General features: G+C 36.4%; 1 protein-coding gene across 2 annotated transcripts; it reads left to right on the top strand.

The window, feature by feature from the left end:
* Positions 1–4,342: 4,342 nt before the first annotated feature.
* On the top strand, positions 4,343–11,716 carry LOC111011512 (Tudor/PWWP/MBT superfamily protein). 2 transcript variants are annotated; one of them, XM_022285302.2, is made up of 4 exons: positions 4,343–5,004; positions 8,433–9,022; positions 9,175–9,444; positions 10,469–11,716. In XM_022285302.2, exons 1-4 carry the CDS (start codon positions 4,850–4,852, stop codon positions 11,656–11,658), a joined length of 2,205 nt encoding a protein of 734 aa, XP_022140994.1. In that variant the 5' UTR covers positions 4,343–4,849; the 3' UTR covers positions 11,659–11,716. The 2 variants fall into 2 exon arrangements, with proteins under 2 accessions (XP_022140994.1, XP_022140993.1); XM_022285301.2 differs by having other exon boundaries at positions 4,348–5,000.
* The last annotated feature ends 761 nt before the right edge of the window (positions 11,717–12,477 follow it).

Here is a 12,477-nt window from a genome sequence, read left to right as displayed (position 1 = left end):
TCCACCTACTCTTAAGATTAGTTAATAAAGACATAAACATGACAGTTCCACCGGAACAATGACTACAATAAGCATGGCTAAAAGTAATCATAATTATAATAATATGTTAAGAACCACGAACACGAACATTGCAAGACGTCCATTTCTAAAAAGGTAGGACACAGACTAACTTTTAGATAAAATCAAACCCAAAATACTTCAGTTTTTTTTTACTAACTATTGAAAAGAAAAACAAGGAAAAAAAAAAACTCAAACCTAGCTAGTTGCAGCGGCGTAGCTGGTCGACAGCGTAAAGGGCGGGCAAACCTTCGATGATGCGATTGGAGGCCCAAGCCCAATACTGCCGGGGAAAAAATCAATTTTGACTATGTAACTGAATTTCTACCCTAAATATTTAATGTTTGAGCTATGATTTTGATTTATGTTTCCATTTTTACCCTCTATTTAATTTTCGTTAATTTGTTCATTTATACAGTAACTTTAATGGAAGGTCGCGTGAAATTTTCAAAAACTCACTAGTTTTAATCGAACTTTTCACAAAAAAAAATTGAATTTGATTCACGTACAAAATCATTAATGGAATAATTTTACAACTGAACAAACTAATCAGTTCTGGTATTGCATTTCCTCTTAAATTCTATCAAGTTTGATTTAATCATATTTTTGCGATTCATTCAACTATAATACTTTTGAATGATTATTCAAATAAAAATCTATCAAAAAAATAAAAACTGCAACCCTAAGGTGATATTTTGATTAAATTGAAAATGTTGAGTAATAATATTTTTGAAGTATTATTTCGCTTCTTCTTTTTTTAGTACAACACGTGGGAGAGATAGGACCAATACTGTCAATTGTAGACCTGATTATGGGCCCAGGCCCAATGCCCCCAGGGAGAAAAAAAATCAATTTTGACAGATTTAACTCAATTTTTACCAAATATTTAATTTCAATTTAAGAGTGTGGAGAAATAGTGTCAAATGTTGATTAGGAATCCACATGAGCAACTCTAATGTCTTAGGGTTTGTCTATCTAATTCTTTTGGCAAGCATACGTATACCCCTCTGCCAGCAGATTTTTTAAAGGTCTTTCAAGAGGCTTTTTCTACTCTATTCAATCTATTGATGAAAAGCTTTGGCTTCTTATTAAAAAAAAAAAAACAATGAATTATGGATATATATGGTTGGAAAGACCTATCAAAATGGTTTATTATAGGAAATATTTCCCACAAGGCAAACCCTCCCATAAAGTCACTCTAACGGCATTTAATCAAAGAACCCCTTGACCTCCATATTTAAATTGCACTGCAGAGCATGGTCTATAATCATTCAATATACCAAATTCTTTAGATTATGAGGTTAAAATTTTTACACTTTCAAAATCTGAACAGATGTTATATGTACCACCTTAATATCTACAGTAAGTTCATAGTATTAGATGGAGTAGAAAGATACCAGAATTTTCCTGTGGATGCAATCGCGCTTCAAGTGTACCTCTAACTTCTTTCGGAGTGATTTCTTGTTTTTCCTCCATGAAAATTAAAAGTTCAAAAATTATCTCTTAAAAGGATAAGGGAGACAATAGTATGCATTATAACCCTCCTCCCATGACATAATATTCTATACAATGTGGGAGAAGCTACAATTCAAATATAAGATAGCAAGATCACACATTCACAACATAACATCATAGTCTAAAAATAAATATCACATAAAATAAGAGAAATGATGAATTTATATACCCATCATTTATGGGATCAGGAAGCACATCATCCTCTTGTTGATGAGCAGTATCAATGGAATGATTTACTGGGAGCTCTGAACCTTCATTTGAGGTTCATTTGTTGGCACCTCCGTCTACAAATCTCTACTTTCAACCTACTTAAAGATTAGTTAATAAAGACATGAACATGGTAGTTCTATTGGAATAGTGACTACTATAAGTATGGTTAAAAATAATCATAATTATCATAATAAGCTAAGAAGCACGAACACGAATTTTGCAAGACGTAAATTTCTAAAAGGGCACGCACAAAATTTTAGATAAAATAAAACCCAAAATAATTCCGTTTTTTTACTAACTATTGAAAAGAAAAACAAGAAAAAAAAACCCAAACCTAGCTAGTTGTAGCGGCAATAGTAGCGTAGCTGGTCGGCAGCGACGACGGCGTAAAGGGCGGGCAAAGCTTTGCAGAGAATTTTCTCTCTTTGGGAAATCGGACGATTGGTGAAGAAGATGAGAGCAAACCTCATATGATGCGATTTGAGGCCTTGCTGCCAAAGGAGAAAATAATAATTTTGAAGATGTAACTCAATTTTTACCATAAATATTTAATTTCAATATTTTTATACCTAAGATTTTGATTAATGTTTCAATTTTTACCCTCTGTCTAGTTTTCGCTAGTTTTCGTTAATTTAATTTGTTAATTCATGCAGTAATTTTAACATAAAGCAATGTGAAAAAAAATCAAACTTTTCACAAAATTGAATTTAATCCACATACAAAAATATCAATTGAATAACTTTACGGCGAAAAAATTTAATCGATTATGATATTGCATTTCCTGTTAACTTCTATCAATTTTACTCTTATCATACTTTTGCAATTCATTGAACTATCATACTATCAATTTTGGTCGAGAGAATTTCTCTCCTTCGAAAATCGGACGATTCAGATAAGAGCAAACAAAATCGGACGATTCAGATAAGAGCAAACCTCCGATGATGCGATTTAAGGTCCAAGCCCAATAATTGCAGACCTGATAGAAGGGGAAAATAATCAATTATGAAGATGTAACTCAATTTTTACCACATAAATATTTAATTTCAATATTTTATACCTAAGATTTTGATTAATGTTTCAATTTTTACCCTCTATAATTTTCGTTAATTTGTTAGTTCATACAGTAATTTTAACATAAGGTAGCGTAAAAATTTCAAAAACTCACTAATTTCAATGAAAATCAAAATTTTCACAAAATTGAATTTAATCCACGTACAAAATCGTCAATTGAATAACTTTACGACGTACAAATTTAATCGATTATGATATTGCATTTCCTCCTAAATTCTATCAATTTTGCTCATATCATACTTTTGCAATTCATTGAACTATAATACTTTTGAATGATTATTCAAACAAATGTAAAAATTGCAACCCTTATCTAGGTTTAATGTGATATTTTGATGAAATTGAAAATGTCTGAGTAAAAACTAATTTTGTTCTTGACATAAATTATATTTAATAACTAACAAAATCAATATTTTAAAAATATTATTTATGTCAATCACCGTATCACATTGTTTCATAAAATGTCTAGATGTGAATAATTTTTTTACCCCCAATGTTTTCTTTGAACCTTTTGTGATGAGCTGAGAGACAATATAAGATATTTCAAATTATTAAATTGGTATTAAGGATTCTACTAATTTAACTTGACCGCTAGCTCTATCTTTACTCAATTTAAATGGCAGTGCAATCTAACGCAATTAACCATTTTACCTGTACTAAAATAAAATTAAATAAATATCCATTTTACTATTCTCCTTTCTCCTTTGCCTTGTATTAAAATATATTAGATAATAAGCTTATTTGCATCTAGTAATAAACAGGTAAATCCAAGGCAACAAGCATCATGACTTCAAATTGCCACGTGGGTAATGCTTCGACAAGCTGAACACACCGAGACCAACACTGAGAGCACCGGATCAAAAGAGCGACAAACCTAAACAATCTGTATAGAAGACATCTTGCGGAGGTGGCACTGACACCATGCGTCCGATTCCTAAATATGCTCCAAATAATCGTAAAGCACGTCGCTGCGCATTCTACTTAGTAGAGAGGGAATAGGGGTGTCAATGGTCCACCCGGACACCCCTCTCACTCTCCCTTTCTCTTTGGAGCCCTAATTGAAGTACCCAACAAACTCTTTCAAAAAAGAAAAAAAATCTTATGTGAACCCTAATTCTTGTCACACTACTAAGCCGACTCTCACTAAGATTCTTGCAATTTACTCTACATACGTCATACTCGTTTCCTTCCATCTTAAGTACTCAAGTATCGAAGTCCAATCTATAGAACACTACATCGATGATAGATGTCTGTATGCAAGTCTAATTTAAATGAAGAGACAAAAATTCTCAAAAATCAGAGTCAACCTAGATGTTTCGAGAGTTTTAATCGAAACTAATTTAAAATTACAACAACCGAATTGTAAATAAAGATGAAAAACTGTAAGAATGAAATTTAACCTACACTGGACATTGGAGTGAAAGGCGGTAAATTCTGAAAATTGGTTTTTACAACAAATTGCGACGTTGACTTCATCACATGTACGTACGAATCCGGTAATCGTTATTTCATCATTTTTCATCAAATTCACGTGCACGACACGTTGCCCGACTGCGGCGACGACCCATGTTCCGACCCGACCGGGTCGGACCCGAATAGCCGGTTTCCTGAGAGATTTCCTTTTCATTTTCCGTGTCAGCGGAAGAGAAATTACCCACGGCAGTGTCTGAAAACCAGTTCTAGATAGAGAGAACGGAGTTTTCAAGGATCTGAAATCTCCGATTGCACAAGTGGAGACACAGAGGTGGAGGCGAATTTTTGGCAACAACCCTAGACATGAAAAATCCCCAAATCTGAATGGAAACCCTAATCATAACCCGCATCGATCTCTGCGGATCCTCCATCTTCGCTCACTGTCGGATCATTCTGCGCACCTCACTCTTCTTCGCCGGAGGCTGACCGGATATTGTTTTACTCAAACAGGGGGAGGGCGGGACAGAGAGAGAGAGAGAGAGAAGTTGGTCGGAGATGGGGAGTCCAGGATCTGGTGCGGTTGATTATGGCGTGGGATCGATCGTGTGGGTCCGAAGGAGGAATGGTTCATGGTGGCCCGGTAAAATTCTGGGTGCCGACGAGCTTTCAGCTTCGAACCTTACGTCACCTCGATCTGGAACTCCGGTCAAGCTCCTCGGAAGAGAAGATGCCAGTGTGTAAGTTAGGATCCTCCTTGAATTCTGTAGCTATATCCTCATCTGTTCTTTAGTCAGCTTCATCTATTTCATTGGCTGTACCTTCACTTTCAGTGGCTTATTATCTGTTTCCTTGTTTGAAGCTTGATTACTGAAGAAATGTGGGAAATATCCAAGGAATCCAGTAGCAAGTTGAGTTTTAGATGAAGGAAATGCATATTTAGGAAAAGAACCATATGCTTTAGTATCCAAGATCAGACTAAATTATCTCACTATTTGCTATGGGAAACTGCAAAGAGAATAGAATTTGGAATAGATTTATTGGCTACCAGATGACTTTATTGGGTGTTTCTGTTCAGGTCGAGAAAACACATTGCTAAGAAAAACATGCCAGAAAGGATATGAATGAGTTGCATGCTTGTCTCAATTTTCATAGGATAGGTTGTTTAGAACTAGAGTAGATTACGTTAGTGAAAGATGTAGACATCCTTATGTGAGAAGATAAAGTAAGAATTCCGTTGCTTGTTATAGGCTGGAATTAGAATTTACCATTTCATGAATTCTTGAAACTCAAGACTTCACACCTAGGAAAGTTTGTTACATTTAAGTTCAGTGTCAAGGAAACACCGTCATCTGTAATTTTCCACTCTTTTTGATTTTTTTTTTTTCTCCAACAAAATACGAATTTTTCATTGTAGTTATGAAAAGGAACAAAAATTGTTCAAAGATACAAACTTACTTATGAGTGAAAATAGATAAAAGGCAAATAAAAGCAACAAAACAACCGAACAAGCTTATTACAAAACAATTACATCGGAAATAGCTCAATGAGTGCATGCACCAAATAGCCACCAATAGGTTTTCCTCTTGTCAAGTAAGCTCATGCCGAAACACTTTATCACAACTAGGTGAAGGGTACACCAATCAAAATCTGTGGCTAAGAGAAAAGTGTTTCATAATATCAAAGCAAGGTAGTAACAAAAATTTGATCCACCATTTCTGTTGCTAGCATTTTTAGGGTGGACTGGTTGGGTTGGAATATAAGAGTCTCCCTCCGGGGAGCTCCAAAGCCCCTTAGTTTCTTATAGGCAAGTGCAGAAATTTATGAAAGTCCAATTTTGCCTTCAGTTTAGAGGAAAGGAACCAAGGTCTGGTTCTGGGAAGATCAGTGGCTTCCAAATTCAGCCATTTGCTCGAGCCTTTGTGCTATTGCTCACTTGAAGGAGAAATTGGGCCCCAAGAGGCGGTCCAATTGGCAAGGTTTTGGGGTCTGTTGATCATACAGACTTGGAGGTTTCAAGTTCGAACTTTCAGGTGAGCTTAATAAGAAAAATCATCGATGTCTCTCGGGTCCGTGCCTGGGGGTGGGTGCGAGTGCCCCAAGTATAGGGTAGCAAAGCTCCAACTCCCTCTTGTTAAAAAAAAAAGAGAGAGAAATTGGTAGCAGAGGTTTGAGATTCTAATGGCTTAGATTGGAATCTAGATTTGAGAAGGAACCTACAGAGTAGAGAGTTTGAAGAATGGCTGATTCTTATGGATAGATTGGAAAATGTGGCCTTTAATCACCTTGAAGATAGCCTAATTTTGAAGGGTAAATGCTCCTGCAAATAGCCACCCTTTTGTTGTCAATGAATAGTGGCATGCTTTAAACGGAGCTGATGAACCAGATTTTGAGATTTAAGGTTTAGAATAAGGTAAAGTTCTTCTACTGGCCCTTCACGAAAGAAGCATAAACACTCATGACAAGGTCCAAATGAAGGTTCATATCTACCTCCCACACGTGTGCTCCAACTTCATGGAAAAGGATGATTTCATTAATCACCTTGTTTTGGCTTCTCTTTGGCTATGGGCTATAAATCATTCAAGCTCTTTGGATGGACTAGTTGTTAACATGAAGGCATAAAGGTGGTGCTTTTAGAGATTTTTCGGGTTGGTGGCTTTTAGGAAAAGCAAGGACTATCTGGAAGAATGCAACTAGAGCCATCATTTGAGATATATGTACAGAAAGGAATGATAGAATTTTCAAAGAGACTAGCAAACACTTTTCTAGACTTTGGGAGTCTGTACAGTTCACTGTCTAATCTTGGTACGAGAAATTTTCTTTGATTCCAACAAGTATCGTCTATTTGGATTGGGTTCTTCTTATAGGCTTCTATTTTGATTTCTCGGGAGATGTCTTATCTTCTTGCCATTTTTGTGTATCCTCCTTTCTCATAAGAAATGCTAATGTCTCTTGATTTTTTTTTTCAAATGATCCTCTTAGGACGCGATAACTACAAGAAGGTTATACATATAAGTTTAGATTTTTTTTCCTGGTACTCTAACATGTTGACCTTGCAATGATGAAGAGTAAGACAAAAATACAGAATCTTACTTCCGTAGGGATCTTCTGCCTCCAAATAAACTTTGTAATTCCTTTATGTTGCTTGAGATTTATTAATACTATGAATGTAAAAGGAAGGGATAGAGTAGGATTTGATGGTATCATCATTGCCCCAAAATCTAATTTTATCCTTAGTGTTAGGCAACAATTTCAATCAAGGGGGTGCCCTAAATTAAGCTGTCAGCAATAGAATTTGGAAAAAGAAACTTACAAAAAAGGTAAGAGTCTTGCTTTTACCACTTGCGTTGTGGAAGTCAAATACTAATGATAAGGTTCAGAAAAATTCTCCTGGATGCCATCTTTTTCCTGATTAATGTTATGAGCAAAAGCCAAGATGAGAACGAGGACTATCGTTTATTTTCCCCAGTGCATCTTGGCTAACTTGTTATGGAACAAGATTTTCAGCAGGTTTGATTTAGTGCCAAGCCACCCTCACTCAACTAAGAATTGTTGGAAAATTTCCGTGTGGGCCAGAAGTTGATAAGTTAAGCAGGAATCCTTTTGGAAAATTATTTCATAGGTAGATTTTTGGGGCACTTGGAAGTTGGACCAAAAGGGTTTGGAGAATTTTTCTTTTTTGACAAGAAACACTAACTTTTTATTGATATTTGGAAAATTACTAGCTAACAGGAAGGGCGGGCTTTTGTATGATTTTTCCCTTCTGGAGAGGGGACACCTTGCCCTTCGTTGATATTTGAGAAGTTACAGAACTCTGAGGTCTCTTATTTTTAAGTTTAGCTGGGATTTCCTTATTCAAAGTGCTATGCTAGTCTCTTAATTCTTTTTACTTACTCCTCACCTACTTATCCAAACCTGTTTCCTAATCAAGGAATTCCATTTGCTTGATGCACAAGTTTCATGCCATTCAATACTATTCTTATCATGTCTTTGGTAATTTGTTGGGTTTGATGTCATCTATAAGCACGAAGGTTGCATTGCTTGCATAGCCTCTGTGCTTCTCTTCTCTCTCTCTCTCTCTCTCTCTCTCTCTCTCTCTCTTTTTTAAGTATTATTATCATCAATATATAGCTTTTGTTATTCTAAACAAAATATCTTCATCTTCTTCCCAGGGATTGGTATAATTTAGAGAAGTCCAAGCGTGTGAAGCCATTCCGATGCAGTGAGTTTGATGATTGTATTGAAAGGGCAGAGTCCTCGCAAGGCATGCCAATAAAGAAGAGAGAGAAATATGCACGTAGGGAGGATGCCATTCTTCATGCTCTTGAACTTGAGAAGGAGCTACTGAATAAGCAAGGAAAATTTAATTTACATTCTGATCAAACGAATATTATATCACCAGCTGCTGTGAAGAAGGAAATACTTCTTTCTTCAGAACACTTGGAAACTGATGAAAAAAAAGATGCAGATTCTGAATCACGGCAATTTTCTAAGAGAATAGATGTAAATTATGACAATGAAATTACAGATCGATCTCATAAAGCAAGTGAAAGAGCTCAACTGAGTGGTGAGGATGACCATTGTGAAACAATACCAAGAATGAGAGGCTTGCAGGACTTTGGGCTCAGAATTGCTCCTTTCAAAAGAAAGGTTCCACCTTCTTCTGTTGTCTCAAATGGTTCTGAAATGCCTATAACTGATACCAATCCTCTGCCTCCTTCTGATGGTGTTTGTAGCATTGGAAATGAGAGCAATGCAAATGGTAAGCACTTTATGGTTTTAATAAAACGAATTATTGATTGAGGAATACTGGGTTAGGGATGTAAAAATGATCTCTCTCGCTCGAGCACTGCTGAACAGTGCCAAAGTAGACTACACCAGCTAAATTGACTGCATTATTTTTTACTACTTCAGGGATGGGACAAATTGGTAGTGCAAAGAGGAGCAAATGTATGTATCTTCCAGCTGATTCTAGTGATTCATTGGATTACAAAGAACCTTCTCTAGGTCAGGGTGAGATGTCAACACCCCATTTAGGACCGGGGGTTATGCCTTCTCAGCCTGATTCGCTGGTTGAAGAGAATGCTTCTGATTCATCTGAGAATGAATCTTCTGACTCAGAGACTGATTCTGATTCTTCCAGGTCAGATCAGGAAGTGGATAATGGCATGGCTGCACTTTCAGGTTATTATGTAAATCATATACATGTGGATGTTTATTTTATAGGAATTTCATTGTTAATTTGTGTGCCACAAATTTCAATGATGTGCTTTTATGACTTAGTGCTTTATCATCATTAATAGAATTGTCTTGTTTTTCTTAAACGATATTCGCCCCAGCTAGAGGCATCTTCTTAGCAGTTTTTATTAAATGGTTTGGGCATCCACACCTCCAATATTGTAATTGTAAATGGTATAGTACAATTGATGTGCTTAGTTATATTTCTAGGCTACAATTGGAGTCCTTCCGGTAGATGGTTTGGGTGATGCTGCGATGTCATGTTTTAGTTTTGGGCTTTGATATGTAATCCGGCGGGTTTCCAAGTAGGGCTACTGATCATGATTAATTTTCCTACTGCAGTCAAACTTATTCTGTCTATATACATGTGTTCACTATGGACGTTTTCTTCTTAGTTATATCCCCCTTAGCTATGCCAGTAGTATTGTAAGTTGGAATTAGTAAGTCCAGGCGTTCAAATTTTTTTTCCAGATTACATCAATTCTGAAGCTCAATTTTTAAAAATAAGAGGCGAGAAGTTCAATTCTGAAGCTCAAGTATCTATGCTCGTAACGCTTCTTTTAAATAGAAGGTTTGCTGATGTTTTTTTGCCTTCTCTTTGGTGTTCTGTAATAGATGTACTTGTTTACATGCAAAAATAGAATTTGTCACTGGATATGCAAGATACAAGTTGAATTTGTTAGATCGAGGTCTTGTTCTTGGTAATGGTGGAAAAGGAAAATTTTGAATTTGTCATTTGGTGTTTTGGAATGTGAGTTGTTTTATAGCTTCCTTAATTTTTTCCACCTCTGTTGGTTGCAACCTTTACTTGTAACTACAAAAGAAAAAAAAAAGTTTACCTTCCTTGAATTGTTCTTGGTGGTTAGATCTCAGGACTGTATTACTGGTTTGCAGTTGGTATCCTTTGGCTTTTGCTTCGTGTTTCTATTGCTTGGCTAATTTATATCCATATGTATTTGGGGTTTTTCAGATTCTACTTTGCCTTCAGAAAAGGAGCCAAGTACATTTGAAAGAACAGACACACAAGAGCATGGAAATATGAGCAGCGAGGAGCCTGATGATTCTGTGATTTCCGGTGACATGTCTCACCTTTATCATCATGACCCTGTGTCTACTAATGAAGCAGTGTCTAAGTGGCAACTGAAGGGGAAAAGGAATGTCCGTAATCTTTCAAAAAAGTCTTTTGGTGGAGTAGATGATGAACCATCAAGCCACCTAAGGGTATATGGGCAGACAAGATTTAGTCGGAATGACTATTTTGATGACAGCATGGAGGGAACTGATGCATTGGAAGAGGAATATTATTTGACATCAAAAAGGGTATCAAACAATCGGTATCTTGCCAGAAATTGTATGCCCGACTGGGAAGATCAGCCTGCTTTAAAAGGATATTGGGATGTCAAAAATACCTTGTATGGTATACGTCATCATTTTGGTGAGAGGACAAGAACTATACTAATCGATGTTGATCTGAAGGTCCAAGCAAGTTACCAGAAAGAGCCTGTTCCTATAGTCTCACTTATGAGCAAGTTAAATGGGCAAGCTATCATTGGGCATCCTATTCAAATTGAAACACTAGAAGATGGTGTTTCTGAAACTCTTCTTCCTGATAGTCTAGGGAATGGACCCTGTGAAAATGATGGAAGCACAGCGCTTCAACCAGCTTGGAGGACTGCGAGGAGGACAGCAAATGTTCGCATCCCACGCCCTCACTTACCATCGGCCCTGGATGGTGAAGAAGCTGGTTATGATTCTCCTTTTGCTGATCAAGAAAGGAAATCAAGATTTAAAAGAGTAAATACAGGGGTCCATAATCAGAAGGCAAGCCTCGGTAGGGGTGTGCCTCACATTCCCCGACCTTCTCATGATAGAAGGCTCCCAAAAAAGATGGCAAAGAAAGTAAGCTTATCATCTAACCAGAAGACTAGAACTTTGTCTTCAATAGCTGTTGAACAGAATTTTAGTAGCATGCCTATACATGATAATAGTGTAACTTGTCAAATGAATGGATTGAAACCAGAATCATCTGGGCCACCAACTGTAGCATGTATACCAGTAAAATTAGTATTCAGTAGATTATTAGAGAAGATCAATAGGCCACCCTCAAAAGCTACTTATAATGTGATTTTGTTAAATAACAATTCTAATCGAGATCCTTGACAAGTAGGTGTATACTATTGAATGTCTGAAATAAATGTATATCCCTGGTTCCAATTGATACTGATATCTTCTGACCGTGCCCGAACCTATATTGTCAGAGTTGCCAGCCCTTCTGATTCTTTTGGTAAAGCAAATACTGAGGATGAAGTTGAATATGCTTGTGAGGTTAAGAAACCTTATATTAGCTGCAATAAGTAATTAGGACCTTATTCTTTAGGTAGGTCATTGTGGAATCTACATAGGCGAATGTATATTTGGTTCAACACAGGATAGTTCCTTTGATCTATTTTACTTTGTTAGAAGTACAGTTTGAAAATTACAGGAAAACTGGAGATGGAACGATTGTAAATCTTATTTAGTTGTTATTCAAGGGTGGCAAATCTTCAGTTCCAAAGGACAATGTATTTGTAAATAACTCTGGCCCCGGTACTTTTCTGTATGACTATACTACAGGCATGTTTTTTAGTTGGTGATCCTTTTACAACATGCAATTGCTTTAGAATGTTTGTATCAAGATCTAGTATTTGTTGCAGTTCTAGTGTAATTTGCTTTTCCTTATCCCTCACCCTCCCGGTGTCAGTTTCCCAAAAGCACTCTCTTGCTAATCCTTTGTAGCAAAATCTTGAAGGAAAATGTTACAAGGAAACCTTCTTTTTTTTTTCAGTTTGTTTTTCCTTTTCCTTTGCCTTCTATTGACATCTATATCTCTTAATTATTTGTTTCTAGAGATTGTTTCCCGTCACTTTGTACCAAAAAGGTTGTATATGCTTGATCCCCGAAAGAACAAATGAAGCTGAAGGGTTGGGTTAGGTGGATTTG

This window comes from Momordica charantia (genome assembly GCF_013281855.1).
Source record: "Momordica charantia cultivar OHB3-1 chromosome 10 unlocalized genomic scaffold, Mcharantia_2.0 BLBB01000010.1, whole genome shotgun sequence".
Classification (NCBI taxonomy): domain Eukaryota; kingdom Viridiplantae; phylum Streptophyta; class Magnoliopsida; order Cucurbitales; family Cucurbitaceae; genus Momordica; species Momordica charantia.
Note: the sequence above shows the minus strand (reverse complement) of the source record. Positions and strands in the feature narration are given on the sequence as shown.